This window comes from Vicugna pacos, chromosome 13, assembly GCF_048564905.1.
Source record: "Vicugna pacos chromosome 13, VicPac4, whole genome shotgun sequence".
Lineage (NCBI taxonomy): Eukaryota > Metazoa > Chordata > Mammalia > Artiodactyla > Camelidae > Vicugna > Vicugna pacos.
Genome location: NC_132999.1, coordinates 17537394 through 17556498, shown reverse-complemented (window position 1 = coordinate 17556498; position 19105 = coordinate 17537394). Strand labels below are relative to the sequence as shown.

At 34.0% G+C, this 19105-nt stretch overlaps 1 protein-coding gene across 9 annotated transcripts in view; it reads left to right on the top strand.

Annotated features, from left to right (window-relative positions):
• MIER1 (MIER1 transcriptional regulator) overlaps positions 1-19105 on the top strand; it is a 56229-nt gene that overhangs the window by 16356 nt on the left and 20768 nt on the right. For all 9 annotated transcript variants that reach the window (XM_072974244.1, XM_072974246.1, XM_072974245.1 and 6 more), the window contains 5 exons: positions 2746-2891; positions 12418-12579; positions 13233-13365; positions 15020-15084; positions 18381-18453. In XM_072974244.1, the coding sequence (XP_072830345.1) occupies positions 2746-2891; positions 12418-12579; positions 13233-13365; positions 15020-15084; positions 18381-18453 (579 nt within the window). The remainder of the gene's footprint in view (positions 1-2745; positions 2892-12417; positions 12580-13232; positions 13366-15019; positions 15085-18380; positions 18454-19105) is intronic.

The following is a 19105-nucleotide window of genomic DNA, read 5'->3' as shown; positions in this document are numbered from 1 at the left end:
AATACTAATTTTTGGCAATTCCACAAAAATTGGAAAGAACTAGAAATAAAGACTTGATGTAAAAACAAATTCTGGTCTTCTGGTGAAAGGCCGTGTCCTTTGTAACTTTTGCACTTTGGAGTTGATTCTGGTAATGAGTCACGTGACTGAGATTAAGTGGTTTGTCTGTAGACTCCACCAATATAAACCAGTGTAAACCGATTACATCTAGTAGCCATTAGAGATGGGGATTTAGGAAGGGGAATAGTAAAATGATTATAAATAAGTGCACATGATATAAACTGAATTTATCTTCTGAGTCTTTGAAAGAATGTAAGGTACTTTGTAGTAATTTTGCATCAGGATGGAATTTTGTGATGAAGCAATGATATTTGCCTTAAATTCTGAAGCAAAATATTTACACAAAGCACCAGACTCCCTACCCCTAATAATATGCTTTTAGGATTCTTTTCCCTAGGAGACAGCCTAATGATGGGCCTTAGTAATTAACAGAAAGGAGTAGGATGGTTAGTTGGTTTCAAAGAACAAGGTAAAAAGAACTCAACTAAAAGAGGTCAGATTAGTGCAAGAAAAAAATTACAGATTTATAGAGAACAGTGCAGTATACATGTAGGGAAAGGAATTAGAGTGGGAAGGGAGAAAAGTTTCACCCACACTTAGTTATTTCATAGCAAGGCTCTAAATATAATTGGCTTTGCAAATAATGACAAAAAATGGGGGACTTTAGGTCAGTCATATGACACTGGTGATTTGGTACTGTTTTTTCATGAGCTTGATTTTTAAGTTGATAAAGGAGTATAAGTAGTTAGGAATTAAGCATGATTATTTTTGACAATATTTGCATCCAGTAGGAGTTATGATTAGGATAATAGTATTCAAAGTAGTGGTGTGAGGTTTTTTATAGAATCTTTCTGCTTACAAGGGAGAAGAAAAGTATAGCAGTGTCTATGGGAACACATAATTGACTAAACGTCCTAGAAGATTGCTGGGTGAACTGAAAAGTTTTGGGAGTGTTTTCAGTTGAAAACTCAGAAGGGATAATGATTGGAACAAAAAAACTGCAATTAAATTAGGGATTCTCAAACTGCTCTTATAGAACCCTTGTGTCCAGTCCCTCACTTAGTACTAAGATCACCTACTAAAATTATACCGTGCTCTTAATTTCGAGAAGAAACTAAGATAATATACCATTCTAAATGTTTTTATTTTGTAAGTCGTTCCAAAACTTTGGTAATTGGTTATCTCATTTGTACTATAACAAGATAGATGATACTTGATTTAGCAATTATATATTTAGTTATTTTATATATAATATCAACATTTTATTATGTTCCTCAAAGAGCGCACTGATTTCTAAGTACTTTGCCATCTGACCTGGCTTGCAGTTTACTGATCTTAGTAAACGTAGGCTCTCTTCAAGTATTCTTCGAGGCAGAATATCTACTGTTTCTGAGTCTGTGACTTACAGGAGGCTTGGAGTGCAGTAAAAGCACAAGCATTGGAATTAGCAGAACCAAGATTAAAATTCCATTCTTGCCACCTACTGGCTCTGTGAGTTTAAACACGCTACTTACTCTCTGCGCCTCAAGTTTTTGTTCGTTCTTCATAGAATTGTTTGAAGATTGAATGAGCTAATTATGTGAAGTGCTTGAACATAGTATTTGGCACATAGTAAACACTCAGAAAATGGTTCTTACGCTTAAACTATTGGGAGGTGACAAAGAGCCCTGGTGCCCCTTTATTCCTAATTGTCTGATGTTCAAGAAATCAGCCTCTGTATCTCTGTTATTATTTATTGGTTTTCTTACTGAAGTGAAATAGAAGGGTAGGTACATCTATTAATATAATAGTTAACACTTTAAACTGATGAAAATAAATTGCTAGGTTTTTTTAGTGTTAATTAACTCATTTGTTTATTAGTAAAAAATGCTTTTGCAAACTTAAGTCCAGGCTTGGCAATAACCAAATATAGGAATAGTTTATGGGACATATATACTCAGCATTTGCAATCTACTGTTGCTGTTGACCCAATTGAGCACACCCGTATTCCCCAGCCATCAGGCTAAAAATAGATTAGCTTATACAACAGTTACCCACTGGATTATTTTTAATGCCTTTCAAAAGAGTTTTGTATGCAGTTTTAATAAATTTTGCTTTTTATACTGTGTCTTTGAGTTATTTCAATTAATTAAGTTAAGGATAACTACCTTTATGCAGATAGAATAATATTTGAGTTCAGCTGTATTTTCACTAGATTATATTCAGATGATTGTATATTTCATGTGATTGTATATTCTCCTCAGGGACCATAGGGGTTCATACTCATTGGGTCTGTTAATTATCAATCAGATGATTAAGAATTGTGATTTTTCCCGCACACCCATGGTTATTTGATATGACCGTTTGTTAGTTACAACTCAAGTTTACTTTGGAAGATTACAGTACTCTTTTTAAAAGCTATACATACTTTTTGAAAGATACAAATAAACACTACCCCCCCCCCGACACACATACCAGTTGTAACTATATAGAAGTGAGACGGCAAAAAATAGTCCCTTAAAGAAGAGGTTTTAAAGGGGGAGGTGATAATTAAGGGCAAGAATTTTAGAAAACAATATATACTTACTGTGCATAGCTTTTCCTGCGTACTTTTATTTATATCCAGCTTCAAATAGCATGTACTTTAACTATTAATAAGATACACATAATTTGGTTTACCAAACTTCTTAAAATATTCTTTACCAGGAGGTTCAGCAACATCAGATGACCATGAATTTGATCCATCAGCTGACATGCTGGTTCATGATTTTGATGATGAACGAACATTAGAAGAGGAAGAAATGATGGAAGGAGAAACAAACTTCAGTTCTGAAATAGAGGATCTTGCAAGGGTAAATAATAATAAGAGCTAGAGGATGAAGTGGTTATAAAGTTTTTCTGGAGAAAGGGAACACTTGAATTTTTAGTTTTTTACTTGTGGGTTTTTTTTGATGGGGGGAAGTGGTGTTACATATAATCAATACTGAAAAATTCTGTGTGATCATAGGTGGGATATTTAAAGTTTGAAATGAAAGGCTTTTTTTTTTAAGAAATAACTTTATTATGTAAATAGAATTCAGTACTTACTTTGGTAAAACATCACAGATGTTGGGTCAAAAATGGACTATACAAGAGTCCTAAATTTTTTCTTATATACCTTCTGTCCTCCCCCTGTTACTACACCTTTCATTTACTCCCCTGTTGGAAGCAAAATTTCTTAAATTGTCATTATCTTTCTCATTTCCTACTTTATAAGGTGCTCTAGATTGTCTCTGCCCCTTCCTATCAAGATAACGAATGATTTTATTGTTATATCCATTGGTCACTTTTTTCCTACTTTACCCTCAGAAGCATTCAACGCAATTTTCCATTCCCTTCTCTTTTTTTGAATTCTGGAGCACTCCACTGTCATTTTCCCAATCTGCTTGCTTTCTGTTGAGCGTCTTTTGCAGACTCATCTTCCTTTAGCCAAGATTTAAATTTGGAATTTCCCAGTTGTCAGTTCTGGGCTTTGTTTTCTTCTGCCTCTAGATCAGTGCTCCTCAAAATGTAGTTTGAGAGTCAGATGCTTCAGACTAACTCATAGACTTACTAAGAAATGTGCATTCCTGTGCCTCTCCCCAGGCATGCTGAATCAGAATCTCTGGGTGGTCAGGTTCAAATCTACATCTTCATTAAGTATGCACACAAAGTTTGAAAATTACTGAACTAGGTGATCTGATCTCATCTATTCCCATGGTGTCTGTAGGCTCAGTATTTCTTAGTTTTTTGTTTTTTGGTTTTTCTTTTAGCATTAACTTATTCCTTGTCTCCAGTTTTGTTTATCTAACCACCTGCTTGACATTTTTGCTTGGATATCTGAATAGACATCTTTAAATTTTAAATGTCTAAAACAGAACTGTTGATTTATGTTCTCCTTCCTCTACCTGTTACTTCCCTGTCTTCATCTCAGTAAAAAAAACAAGAAGTACCACTATTAACTTTGTTGCCTAAGTCAGAAACCAGGGAGTCATCTTCTTTCATTCTCAATATCCATTCCTAAATAAGCCTGTCATTTCTATCCAAAAATACCTCTTATCTGGCTCTCGCTCCCTCTCTGCTGCTACCCTCAAGCCCAGGTCACCATCGTTTTAGCTTAGACTGATAGAGTAGCTTCCTAACTGGCTTTTCATGTCCTCTTTTACCACTCTTCTCTCCAATGTGTTACCACAGCAACTATGATGATCTTTTCAAAATATAAATCAGTTTGTCAGCCTCCTATTTAAAACTCTTCAGTGGCTTTCTGTTACACCAGAAGAGAAATCCAGACTCCTTGCCCTGGCCAGCAAGGTCCTTTATCCATGTGTTACACTGCCCTGTTATGGTGTCTGTAGCCACACTAGCTGCTCTTGTTCTTAGATGTGCTTTTTCTTTTCTCTGCTTCAAGGCTTTTCAGCTCATTCCCGCTCTCGTATGTGCCTTCCAAGGCTGGCTCCTTATCCTCTTAAGTCTGGACTAAATTTTGCCTCTTCAAAATGGCCTTTTCTGGCCCCTAATTAGCCCCTAATTTTTAACCACTGTACCTCATTCAGTACTTTCTTTATACCTAACATATAACATAATTTGTAATTATATATGTTTGTTTAATTTTTTGTCTGTATCCTCCTTTAATTCCGTAAGAGGAAGGGTAGTCTTTTATTCAACAGTGTGTTTCATGGTACCTAATCAGAGTGGTCAGTCATAATTTTTTAATGAATAAATATATGAATTTGGTATGCTATCAGTAAAATTTATTACATATACAATCTGCCATACTCTTATGACAAAAAAGAATGTAAGAAATAAGACATATGCCAGTCTTTAGGCATTTGGAGTGCATAATATGGAAAAACGAATTCTTAAACTTTGACAGTAATAAAGACTAATCTATATTTTGGAATTTTAGTTAGGAACTTTTTGGAGTGTATGTTTAAAGAGCTGAAAAAAGTCTTATTAAGTCAAACATTGTCAGGGGCTCCCATTTTGGATCATTTAGTGATTAAAACTGGCTTAATCCACAGTGCCTAAGCAAATCCATATTTTTTTAAAGCGACACGACAAGAGTTGATCTTAGTAGTAATGGTGTGTAGTTGATATAAAAGTTTTTCAAGGATGAGTTAAAAAGCACATGAGGAACCTGGAGTCAGAACTGTTCTTTAGAAGAGGCTGGAAAGCCATTCAAATGACAGGGTTAATTTGCTTGGATGATTTGGAACTTAGGTTAATATCAAAGGAAACAATAGATTTAACAGTCAATCACAGTCACTTCATACATTCAGGAAGTAGAAAGACAATTATTTTCAATTATCTGCCTATATTTCGCAGAAACTTAACACTTTAGATACATTTTATTATTTCTGAGTAACCCTTCCATTGGGATAAAAGGTAAAGGGAGAAAATCTTATATTTTCCTTTTTTTTCCACATCCTGTATTACTCAAGTAATTGAGTGAGTAATTACTTAAGAGGAGATAATGAAGTATACATTGTAATTGGTTATGAGGTAGAATGATTACTGTTTGCTTATATTTTAGAAAAATGGGCTACCGTATTTAATTCGTACAAAATTACTAATGGGCTTTGCTAAAATATTGGGCATGTTATGGTCTTTTCCTATTTTTTTCCTTTATTCTACCTCCTTCCCGGTCCCTTACAATCCTCCAAAATTTGCTTTCAAATGACCCTTTATAGGAAAAAAATTATTAAAATAGAATTACTCTTTGAGTATATACAAAAGGAGAGAAGGACAGGGGAACCATATCATTCTTTTCAACCAGACAGTCATATACCTTCTCAGTCCTAACTTTCCCCAGAAAAATTAAGGCTTAGGTGTAAGAAGCACATACTCCCCAATGCTTTCCTCTATAGCCTACAGCTGAGCTAGTTCAGGGCCAATATGTTGGATTTCCAATAGTTGTAAACTCTTTTAGGTATGAACCAAAGCAAACTAGTTTTTGTTTTTATTTAAAAAGTGAGCAAGATTTTCTGATTGATTACTGATTTGCTTTTATAGAAGTGAAACATTAAAGTTATGTCAGGAATTGGTAAGGTAGTTTATACCTGACACTTTGGTTGCATAAAATGTACCTTTGATGTAATTGTAGCAAACTTGACAGTTGATTCATTCAGGAGTTATCAGTAACTACATAGCCTGTAATTTTAAATTAATTCAATTTGAATTCTAAAATTTTAAGTGAAAAGTAGCTTTTCATGGAAGAAACTTTGATGTGCATTGTTAACGTTTGTTTGCATGAATCTTTATCAATACAAAAAGTATTTTATTTATGTAAGTTTAGCATTTAAATGTTTTAATAGAATTAGAAATACAGGTTAAAATTAGAAGGGGTTTCAGAATCATTCCCATGGTAAATAGACTTTGGTTTACTAGGAACAGCAGTTTGCAGGTTTAACTTTCTCAAATGCACTCTTAAAACTCACGGTCTCACTTTGAATAGTGGCCATCTATTTGGGAGAAGAGATATCAGGATCAGCTATATTTTTATGTATTTATGTGTACTTTTGACAAATCACATTATAACAGTATTAATAATTAATAGTCACTGTAAATCACTAGACACATTTTAATGCACTGAATCTCCAGAGCTAGAGAATAAAGATGAAAATGTGAAAGACTAAGGGTTTTCTTTTTTAAGTATACACACAACATGGATTATATAGGTTAAAAAAAGAAACTCCAGCATGGAGATTATAAAGAAGAGTTCACTGTCTCCATCCCTTTACAGTTTATCTTATAGTCAACCCTCAACACCAGGGGGTTGGTTGCTTTTGGACCTATCACTCTTGTCCCGTCTGAATGCAGTCTGTTAGGTTTTCCTGGCTGAAAATCAGTCTCTTTCCTTCTTCCTTCCAACTTCAGAAGCATTTACTGTAAGTCACAACAGATATAAAAAGAGTACTCTCCATCCACCAAATGGCCCTTGAATGGCCAACATCTGCCACCTGCAGTCATTTCTAAATGACTCATCCCCTGATACGAGGGAGAGGGAGCTGCTTCCTCTGCAGCCAGGAGATGGATACCACCCAACCTTATAGTACTACTGTTGGTGCTTGGTAACTTTACCCTGTTGTTTTGAAGTTAAAAGGACAGACTTAATTTCAGATACAGTGTTTGTCTTTTAAAAAGTCTGTATTCTTCCTACCTCTGTCTGGCCTCCTTTCAGCTTGTTTAGACATGATTGTCCCTCATTTTGTTACAGTGCTTAGACAACTTATTTTTTTAAGCACAATATGCAAGTATGGTCCACATTCCTGTATTTTTATTCATCTTGTACTATGTCCATTTTCCTTACCTGTTAGAGTCTATCAACCCAGCACATCTTATTTCACTCTCCATCAGGATAGTGTACACTTAACCTAGGATTAAGGTTCTAGGAAGGGAGTATATATATATATATGCATATATATGTAAGGGAGCTCTAAAGCACTGAGTCAGACTACCTGGCTCAAAACTCAGCTGTACTACTTTTTCAGTGTGTGACTTTAGACTAATTTAATAGCATTAAGCTCCAATGTTACTACTAGAATGATATATGTAAAACATGTAGCATGATATCTGGTACATGATAATCACTCAGTAAATCCTGATAGTTCCATCGTACATAAAATTGTCAAAGAACTCTACAACACCAAAACTGGAGAGCTACTGTACTTGATCCATAATTTTCTTTCACTCTGCTTCTTCCATTTCTTAATGCTTATATGTATGGGAACAAAACAGTCTGACACTTTATTGTGATGTCTAGATTTGAGGAAAGCCCCTTAGTACCTGGTAGATCATAGACTTTGACAATATAAGCTAATAAGAAAGTCTCTGGAACAGGTGACTGACAGACCTTAGTATAATGTAGTATCAGCCACATTTAATCCATCTTTTAGTCTTTTTTCAGAGGGAAATAACATTTTCTTCACAGTATAGCATTACTTTTTACATCAAATATCTGGAAGCAAATAACAGAAATCCATCTTGAACTAGCTTAGGCAAAGTAAAGAATTTAGTTGTAAGGCTCATGTAATTTCATTGAGGGTAGGAGGATATCTAGACCTCAGACTCAAGCATCACCAGAACATATTTTCTGTTTCTGCTTTTCTATATGGTGGTGTCCTTTTTCAAACCAATATTCTTCATATGTTGTCAGTTTCCAGGCTCCCAGATTTACTGCTTGAGATACAGCCTATGCTCTTTAGCTGCTGTTGGTAAAACAAACAGTGGTCAAGCTTGGGTCATGTGCGTGTTTCAAATGCATGGCCAGGGAATGCAGTGATTCCAATTGGATCAGATGCTGTGAGGTCCAGGAGGTGAGCTTTCAATCAAAATACATGCTTGGAATAGAGAAAAAAACAGTTCTTGGAATAAGATGAATGTAGTAGTACAAAGGAAGGATTGGGAGGCAGACAACAATAAATGATACTGGAATTTAAAACTGGGGAATTTGAATTTGGAATCAGCTCTTGTAGCCCAGGGTTTGCTGCAAGGGTTTCACTTCATACCTTAGATCAAGTAAGATACTTTTCATACTGTGCACTGCCAAACACTAATTGTTGTATTCTTCAGTGGGTCATGATTGATGCTTATAACTTGTTGCTTCTAACTTGTTGCTCACTAATTTGATATTGGGCAACAGAAATTAAAAGTTAATTTCTAAGCAAAAACATACCACTATATACTCTTTGTTTTCAATATTAGACAAGCATTTTCTTGATGGAATAGGTAAGGATATTTTGTTTACACATGGTAAAACTCACATAAAACCAACTCTGACTGAAAATAAACTTTGTAGAAGTTTGTTAGAACTTCTTTACAACTTTGTTATTTTTTATTATTTTTTGCGACTTTTTTAGAAGTAATATGAATATGTATCTGGGTCCAAGATAAATCTGGAACCAGAGATTCAGTGTCACAAGGACCTCTTGATAATTCATAACCCGTGGTTAAATCCTTTGATTTCTTCCACAGGGTCTCTTGAATTTTTTCTTTACCCAAACCACTAATTTAGTTTTAAGTTCTCTTTATACTCACATGAATGATAGTAGTGGATGACAACCTAGCAAATTAAATTTTTCACTGCCTGAGTCCATCTCAAGTATTTTGTTGTGTGCATAATTTTCCCTAAGTTCTTCCATAAGACCAATCACTGTTCAACAGCTACTCTCAAATGAATCAGGAGCGTAACAGATCCCTTTAGAAACTAAGTAAAACTAGAAAAAATAGGTGGAAATACCAGCCCTAACTTTCTTTTTTTAGTTATTATGGATACCCTCTGCTCTGATCAGGGCAACTTGCTTTTTCATTTTTGTTTCTATGCTTGTGCAGTTGTCATGTCCTCTGACTTGTCTGACTTTTCTCTCTGCCAGTTCTGTTACTGTTTCTTCAAATTGAAACAGTTCTCTTCCAGGCGATCAGCCACTTTTGATTCTACTCTGTTCTCTGCTTAGTCAATATTGGAGATTTTTTTTTGAGAGATGAATTTTTATAAAGCAAGTAACACTTCTCAAATGTGCATCCAAGAGGGAAGAATCTTGATCTAACCATGTAAGTCAGATATTCCACTTTCCTGATAGTGGTAAAAAAGGAAAAAAAATTCTTTCCATGCAGTTGGTTTGTCACTTATCTTTTGACACATAACTGAGCTAGGTATCAGCTATTAGTGGTAAACTTCATTAAAGATAATGATCACGCTTTATTATCTCCCACTGGAAAGGCAGGTATCTTACCCTAACTGAGGTAAGTGGTTCTCCAGGTGGTCTCATACCAGCAGCATCAATTATCACCTCATACTTTAAAACAATACAGATACTCAGGCCCCACTTCAGCCCTGCTAGATCAGAAACTTTGGGTTGGGGCTCAGCAGTCTGTTTTATTAATAAGCTCTTGAGGTGATTCTGTCACCCTTGAATAAGACAGACCAACAGTAGAGAGCCTGAGGACATTGATTTGATTAGTGATCATACCTCTTGTGTGTGATCTCTCAAAGTATCAGTTAACTCCATTGTGAAAATTAGAGGTAATATTAAGGTAGTTTTAAAGATGAAATAAATACTATGAAACAAGCTGTTCATGAATTCTTAAGCTCTGTGTAAATGTTATTTGCACACCTACACTAAAGTGTTTTTTACTGGTTTGACACTTATTCATAATGGTGACTTGAGTGGCTCCTTGTTCACAAGATTGACTTTAGTTTTTAAACCTGCTAATTTGTGGTGCAGAGTGAGTTTATGGAAAGTATGAACTGGGATTAGGAGGCCTAGGTATTATGGTAAAGTCTCTGTCAGTGCATGATGTTTCTCTCTGCTTGGTTTTCTTCGTTACAGATAAAGGTAGCACTCTCATCTGGCACTTTTAAAGACAAGAAGATAGTATAATATTCTTACCATGTTTTAAGAAAAAAGAATGAGATAGTAGAGTCGAAGCACTTATCCACAAATGCCTGACATATAGAAGACACTTCATGGCAGTTATTCGTTTGGATCATTTATATAACCAGTCTTTTCTAATTCTAATTTTTTCTTGGATTTTGAAGTTGTCTTAAATCCTGACTCGTAATTTCCAAATTTCTGTCTCTTGTACCAGATGCTTGGTACTGGACCGGATATCTGCAGGGAGTAGATCCTTGAACCCCTCAAGCACTGTTTTTGTTACCGTACTTTGAGAATCACAATGCGAGATGTCAATTAAGTATGCCAGCTGGTCATTGATTTCTCTTTCAGATAGGTTCATAAACTGATTTATAAGAGGAACATCCATTTATAATGTGAAATAGAAGTGTTAAATAGCACCTTCCTATTTTTTCTATGAGAAATTTTTTTTCAAATTATGATCATTAGTTGATTCTTGACACAAATTCTGAGAATCCTGAGTGAATTCTGAGTATGATCAAAATGTTTAGTGTCATCAGGTTACATTCTCCAGTCTGATGTACTTACTCCTCACTATAATTGTGTATTTAACACATGGGCTAGGCTTACTTTTATCCATGAATAAGACTACAAGACTGCTGGAGAAATAAAACGTATCTTGTTTCATGATTACCCTTTTTCTAGGTTCTAAACTGCCTGACTCTGTTAAGTTTTCCTTTAGAGTATGTACATGTATGTGTAATATGTTCAGGTGATTTGGGTTAAATTTTCTTTTTATAATCAGAATTCTGTGATGTTTCCCTGATTCTTTATAATACTTAATTACTGATTAGAGTGAGTACCTTCTGCAGAAAGCTGATTTCATTTCATTACATATGGGTGTTTCTTCATTTCACCCTCAGGGGGTATGTGTTTTGCAGTGCTTGGGGGAAGTCCCTGGCTGAGGCAGCGTACTGTATGGTTAAGAGTATGGGCTTTTAGCCAGAAAGAGAAAGAAAAATACCATATGAGATCGCTCATATGTGAAATCTAAAGACTCATGGACAGAGAATACAGACTTGTGGTTACCAGGGGGGTAGAGGGTGGGAAGGGATAGACTGGGATTTCAAAATTGTAGAATAGATAAACAAGATTACACTGTATAGCAGAGGGAAATATACACAAAATGTTATGATAAATCACAGAGAAAAAAAATGTGACAATGAGTGTGTATATGTCCATGAATGACTGAAAAATTGTGCTGAACACTGGAATTTGACACAACATTGTAAAATGATTATAAATCAATAAAAAATGTTAAAAGATTAAAAAAAAAGAGTATGGGCTTTTAAAATTAGGCTGGAAATCTGGCTTTACTACTTGTAACTTGTATGATTTTTGGAGAAATTGCTTAATCTGCCATCAATTTCCTCATTTATAAATGGAGATGATAACAGTTTGTAAGGTGGATAGTACATATTGCATGAAATGATTCTATATGCAATTATAGATAACCCCAGAAAAGAATCTATGGCTAATGTAATCCAGTGTCATTCATGTGTGTCATTGCTGTGCTGATTTGTTTGGGCTGGGCTATGAGTTTCATCTACTTTCCTCGGTTTGTTAACTTAGTTTCCAATCTATTTTCTAATTAGTCTGTTTTCCATCTCCCAAATTATGTGTGGTACTCTTATTAAGTGTGAGGGTCCATACATAGCGTTAACTGACTGGGAGTGTACATTGACTGAATTGATTGCAGAAAAGAATAGTTCTAAACCAGTGTCTTTATTGTTGGCAGTTAGAATTGGTCAGTCTTACGGAAATTCTTAAAAGACTAGAATTTTCCTAGGTTTCAAAGTTACATTCGGTTTCACTTTTTATGATTTGAGAATTCTTGATAACAGTTCTAAGAGTATTCTGTACAGAATATATACTCAGATTTGTGAATGATAGGAATATGAAATATCAATGCTATTCAGAAATTAATTTTTTATTTTGGTCTATTTAGGAAGGCGACATGCCAATTCATGAACTTCTCAGTCTTTATGGTTATGATAGTACTAATCCACTACCTGAAGAAGATGAGGAGGAGGAGGAGGAGGAGGAAGAAGGTGAAGATGATGAAGATGCTGATAATGATGATAACAGTGGTTGCAGTGGGGAAAATAAAGTAAGGCCATACACATTTTTATTCTTGTTGAAATTAAAATGTATTAACACATTCATTTTGATTGCTTAGTTTTTGTAATCTGTTTTTAGTCTTTTTTAATTTTAAAAGTAATGTATTTAAATGTTAAAAATTAAGATATTGAAATATGTAATATAAATAGGAAGTCTTCTGTAATGTACTTCAGGGGGAGTAGTTCTCTCTGTGTCATTCCAGATTTCATTTCAGTGCCTATTCTAAATAAATTTGTACCAGCTTTTATAAAATAATTTTTTTCAGTAATAAAGGCTACTTGGCATTTCTGTATTAATTTTTCTTATTTTGTTTCAAAATAATTTTAGATTTACAGAAGACGTTCAAAGAGTACGAAGAATTTCTGTGTACTACTCAACTTCCTCTAATGTTAACATCTTAATGTAATTGTGGTATATTTATTAAAACTAAGAACTCAGCAGTGGTACTATACTATTCATTAAACTACAGACAGTTTAGATTTCATCTGTTTTTCCACTGGTGTTCTTTTTTCCTATCCCAGGACCCAACCCAGGACACCATTTAGTGTATTTATTTTAGCCTTCTCGTTGTATTTGGAGTACTGTGACCTTTCACCTGCAGTAATTTTCTATTGTAAAGAGATGTATTTTATTATTCCACAGGAAGAGAATATAAAAGATTCCTCAGGTCAAGAGGATGAAACTCAGTCTTCCAATGAGGATCCGTCACAATCTGTTGCTTCTCAAGATGCCCAGGAAATAATCCGTCCACGTCGCTGTAAATATTTTGATACAAGTAAGTATATTAGTAACTGTATTTTGGATATGATTTTTACTGTGGAAAGTGTGACCTAAAATTTTAGTAGTTCTTTTCACTACTCTGTTTGAATTTGTTGAGTCTGAAAATCTTGCTCAGCAGTAATGGGATTTTATTCTAGTTTAGCAGTACTGGGGCCCTGTTGTTCAAGAATGTACTATAGTAATTATCGTGTCACCATACCTGATACTGAGTGTGTTCCTTTTTTTCCCTCTTGACCTTTCTTTAAAATTTAGTTTGCTCCATAGTCATCTTTTTTATTTCTCTTAGTCTTTTTCTCAGTTTTCCATTATCTGCTTTTCTTTGCCTCTCAGCCTTGATATATTCATAAGCATAGCTTACTCTAATCAGCAGTTCCCAAGTTTAAAGAAGTGGTTGACTCTTGAGAGAGGAATATGTTATACATAGAAAGAATTCTAATTTTTCTAGTTATGATCTAGTTAGAGATTGGTCAGTAGTCAAGACAACGTTTAATGTATCAGAATATTTGTATTCTTCATCTGTTCCATAATGTTTCATTTTAAGCAGGAATCTTTACTCTAGAATAAGAAAAAGTCAACCATTAGTTACAGTTTAAATGTGTGGTCTGAACTTCTGTACTTTAAAAAGAAGAAAAACACTTGAAGAACAGTAACCTGTCATGAAAATGTGGTGAATTAGTAACTGATTAGACATGGATACTGCTTTGTATGAATAACTTCTGTTACACATTTTGTTTAGAAGCGAATGTAGAGCTGCTAATAATTTATTGTGAGCTTTGATCAAAAGTATAGTCCAACTGAAAAGTGTATCAATGCATAGAGAGATTAGTTAGTGAAATAATTGTGTTAATTTTAAGTTTTGGGGGAAGTGTGATATTTTTCCCTTAGTTAAAACAGGAGCAGATCTATTGACAAAGATTGCTTACAAGTGGGATACTAATTGACTGTCTCTTGAAAAGATTTATTTCATATTTCAGAGATGTATGTGTGGAAGCTATACATATACTGCCTATTTTAGTTTTTACATAGGAAGAAATAACTTCTGTGTGTGATGTTACCCTTTTGAACTTTGCCATTTTAGAGTTGAGAAGATGCTGACAGTCTAATGCCTTTCAGATTTCTCACTCCTTTATGTAAATACATTTTCTCCAAAATGAAAATAAACAATAGCTTGCCTCTTCTGAATAAAACAGAAGTTGGGGAGACATACATACCCTCTCTTCGTGCACTCCCACCTAAGTGATGCTGCAAAGTTCTCAGTGTTTTAATAAGGAGCACTGTTCAGAAACCAGTGTTTTGCCCAAATTCTCATTTTATAAGGGAAGAAACTGAGATCATACGATTTATTCTGTCACGAGGCTGTTGGTAGTAGAATTAGGCTTAGAAACAGATTATCTTGACTCTGAATCCATTTTTTTCTAAAATTTTTGTAGGGAATCATTTCATGAGAATATAGTTGTCTAAGATTAAGATTATCCTAAAAGGTTTATGGGTTTTGTTTTTGTTTTAACTGACAAGGTGTGTTATTTGATTTGAAATATCTTGGCCTACTCGTGCAGATACTTTTTGGCATGCTTAAATATTTGATGGTAGATGTAAGAATGGACAGGATAAGCAATCATTTTATAGTATTATTGTCTTACTTATTCTAGATAGTGAAATAGAAGAAGAATCTGAAGAAGATGAAGATTATATACCATCAGAAGACTGGAAAAAGGTAGTTAGAGCCATATTTTCCCCACTTAGATAAATTAATATTTTGAAAGCCAAGTGTAATTATTCTTTTACTAGATATAAATATTCGTAAAGTTGAAGTAAACCCTTTTGTGACATATGAATGTTCAGATTTTCCCTTAATATTTCCAAGTGAGAAAAAGATCTTTTCGTAAGATAAATTAATGGTATAGAAAAAATTGGACTTGGTTGAGCAAGTTGGAACTCAAAGCAAGATTAGAAATCCAAATTTCTGAACTTAGTACTAATTAGACTTGTTGGCTGCACTATACTATCCCATGATTTATTATTATTTATATATGTTTGAGAAAACAGTTGTGGAAGTGTTGGTATTTGTTAAGTAAATTTTGTTTAATAATTTAGATTACAAGTTTCTCTGTCCCATATTAATGTTGATATTTATAACTCAAAGTATATTGTATGGAGAGACAGATTTGGGCTTCTGTATAATTGTCCCTAATTTCTAAAATGAATCTTAAGATTATATATTGATGTAGTCTTTAAATATAAAATTATATAACATTGTATAACTAATCGTATGGTTAAATTAAGTTTTAAGCTGTTGCAAAGTAATTGACTTATTAGGAAAATGTATCAAAATATTGTATGGAATTGATTAGAGCAAATTATTAATACAGAATAAATGATGTCATCCCCTTATTGAGATAGATGATCTGATTTTTCTCTAAAATCTCCACTTAGTTTTTATGTTCTTTTTCCTTGGTCTGATTTTAAATTTAGTGCATAGTCATTTATTTGGAAGCAAAATAGCCTAAAACATCAAATTGAGTGGTCTTTCTACACTTTCATGATTGTTAATTTAATTAGTTAATAATTTTGAGCCTTTCCTGTGTTTATTTATTTGTTTAGCTTGTTTAAAGTTGTCTGGATTGGGATACCTGGGACAGACTTAAAAAGAGCTAACCTTTTGTGGATTAAAATAAGGAAAAGTCTCTAGAGTTTCTATTGGGAAGAGTGAAGTATTCAAATGAACTTGGACTGTGCTACCCAAGGATTCTGAGCTTCAGCCAGAATTGATCTATTTAGGAGTTTCCAAAAAGAAGTTTAGAAGAGTCATCAGTGTGGGTTAGGATGGTAAGGAAAGATTACCCTAGTTCAGTATGTGTTAATTAATGTGAGTGGTAATGAATGAATAATAAGACTGAAGACAGAAAAAAAGATCACAGAAATTACTTACTATTTGTATGACCTACTTGGGCAAGTATTCTTCAATACAGTTTTTTCTGATTCCTACATAATGCAGAAATTAAGATGAAGAAAAGCTAGAAACCTTGGAGTCATCCTAAACTGTTTTTTTTCTACCGCAGATTCAAGTTTATATATCTTTTCTCCAATATGAATTATTTTTGTATCTGGAGTGCCCCGTAAAGTATTTGATTAAGCCTTGAATTTTTTTTTTTTAAATGCAGCAACAAAAACTCAGAGGTGGGAGAACATGGAGGAGATGGAGCCTTCATTGCTAGTCCCTTCCTCAAGAAAATTATGTAATAAAGCAGGTCACAGTAAATCCAGATTGTTTTATTTTAGCAAGGTTTTGTTGTAAAACATTGTCAGTATTCAGAGATTCATCTAAGGCTTATAAAATAAAGTTGAAATTTTACAGAAATTAGGGAAGAGGAAACACTTTGAAACCAAATTTGAGTTCAAGTTATAGCCCCAGAATTTACTAACAGTGTGTTCCTGAGGAAATTAATTTTCTTGAGTTTCATCTCCTTACATAACAATATAGGAATAAAAAATTCAGTCTTGTCCAAGTTAGTAAGGATTTAATGAAAATTTTGTATAAGATACTTGGTACATAATATTCCTAAATGCTATGTCCCTTCCGTTCCTTGTAGAACGAATTAGCAGGTGAAAAGAAATCTTCTGAACTCAATAAGAAAAGGAAGTGTCTTATCTTATTACTGATCCAGAAGTTACCAACCCTGGCTTCATGTTAGAATCACTTAGAGAACTTCTAAATTCTGATTACCATGGCCTTCCTCCAGAGATTCTAATTTAATTCGTCTGGAATAGATCCAAACATGGATGTTTTTAGCACTCTAGCCAGGGTTGATAACCTGGCTCTCTATTATTCTCTGATAGGTATAGATGGGTAAAGTTAAAAGAGGCACAAGAAGTGACAGTATTCTTTTTTAATAGTGAAAGACATAAATAAAATTCCTGTATGTGAGTAGAGAAAATGCGTGTGGGATATTTTTAGAAAACTGAACTGGTTTTCCTGTATAGGTGCAATAGTAAATTTATTGCATAGAACCTATCTTGGAAGTTACACTGGGTAAAATAAGATCCTAACATCAGTAGGTAACAACAGGGGAAAGGAGCTCTTCAGATCCTAATAGTTATTTAAACTTACTGGACCATGATTTTGTACCTTTCCTGCGTAAATCTTCATTCTGAAGATGAGGTAACCGTATTCTTAACCACCAGACAAAGGAGGGCCCATGTAATTAATCTTGGTCCCTATGTCTTGTAAAATCTTATCAGTGATGATCTCTGATTGTCTTTCTGAACAGTTAGTTTCCCTTAATTTGTGTTTTACTATATAGGTCAATTACCAGATTCCCTAAAATAAGATTTAATTATGTTTGGGGGGAATTATGATTTCATCTTGTATTGTTTTAATAAAAGTCAGGCACTAATTACCTATGCTTTGGTTTAGAGTTTCATTCATTTGGCCTCTGCTGAGCTTTATGTAAACCCTTTTCTTTAAAGCTCTGGTTCTTAGTCTTGAGTGTATGTCAGAGTTCCCTGGATAGCTTGTTAAAACACTAATTGCCGAGTCCCATCCCTGTGGTTTCTGGTTCAGTGGGTCTGGGGTGAGACCTGAGCATCTGCGTTTCTGGGTTTCCCAGGTGATCCTGATGCTGCTGATCTGGAAATCATAGCTTGAAGTGGGGTGCTCTGCAAGTACCTTAGTTTGACTTCCTGCTTTTCAGAGTTATCTTATTAATTAAAAGAATTCACTTTTCTTTCTTTTGCTCCATATTTTGAAGTAAACTTTGTATCCATTGTCCATACTGCATTTCACCACATTATTATTACTAATATTTTCATCCAGTCATACCCTAGCTCCTATCTATTGTTAACTCATTCATCCTCACAATACTCCTCTGAGGTAGTTAATTGGTTGTATCTGTATTTCATGACAGAAACCAGAAACAGTTAACCCAAGAAGATGGCATAGCTGGAAAATGGACATAAAATCTGTGTTACTAAATCTTACTAATGTTTTATGTTACTTTATTTTTAAAATAGGAGATAATGGTGGGCTCCATGTTTCAAGCAGAGATTCCAGTTGGCATTTGTAGATACAAAGAAAATGAAAAAGGTAGGTTATTGGTAAATTTACATAGCTGAAATGCTTTTGAATTGATGAACTGCTTTTATAATGGGATAAGAACATGACAGTTTGTTACTCTATTGATTAGTTACCCCATTGATTGATTTACCCCTACACCATTATCTATAAGAAGGGTATGTTCTCTGTTTCTCCACCTCTGTGCATAGAAGTCTAGCAAATAAAGAGAAAAGTGAATGCTTCTTTGGTATTCAATTATTAGATGACTTTAAACATTATAACTTTTTTTTTCATATTTTAAATACTCTGAATGTACCCTTTTATAAACTTTATAAGTTATATTTTATTTTTATTTATCTTTTTTAGAGGGAGAGGAAATTAGTTTTATTTATTTACTTATTATTTTTAATGAAGATATCGGAGAGTGAACCTAGGACCTCAGGCATGCTAAACACACACTACCACTGAGCTGTACCCTCCCCCTATATTTCAAAAGGTTTTTTTCTGTCAGTGAAAAGTGTTGGACAGGTTTTAAAAAAAAAAACTTGAGTGAACAATTATATCAAAAGTTTATTTGCTTCTGAAACTTATTATTACTAAAATTGAGTACTTTGATATTTGTGTATTTTAAATAATTTGGGAAAACAACTTGTAACTTAAATTTTACATGATTTTTTTTTCA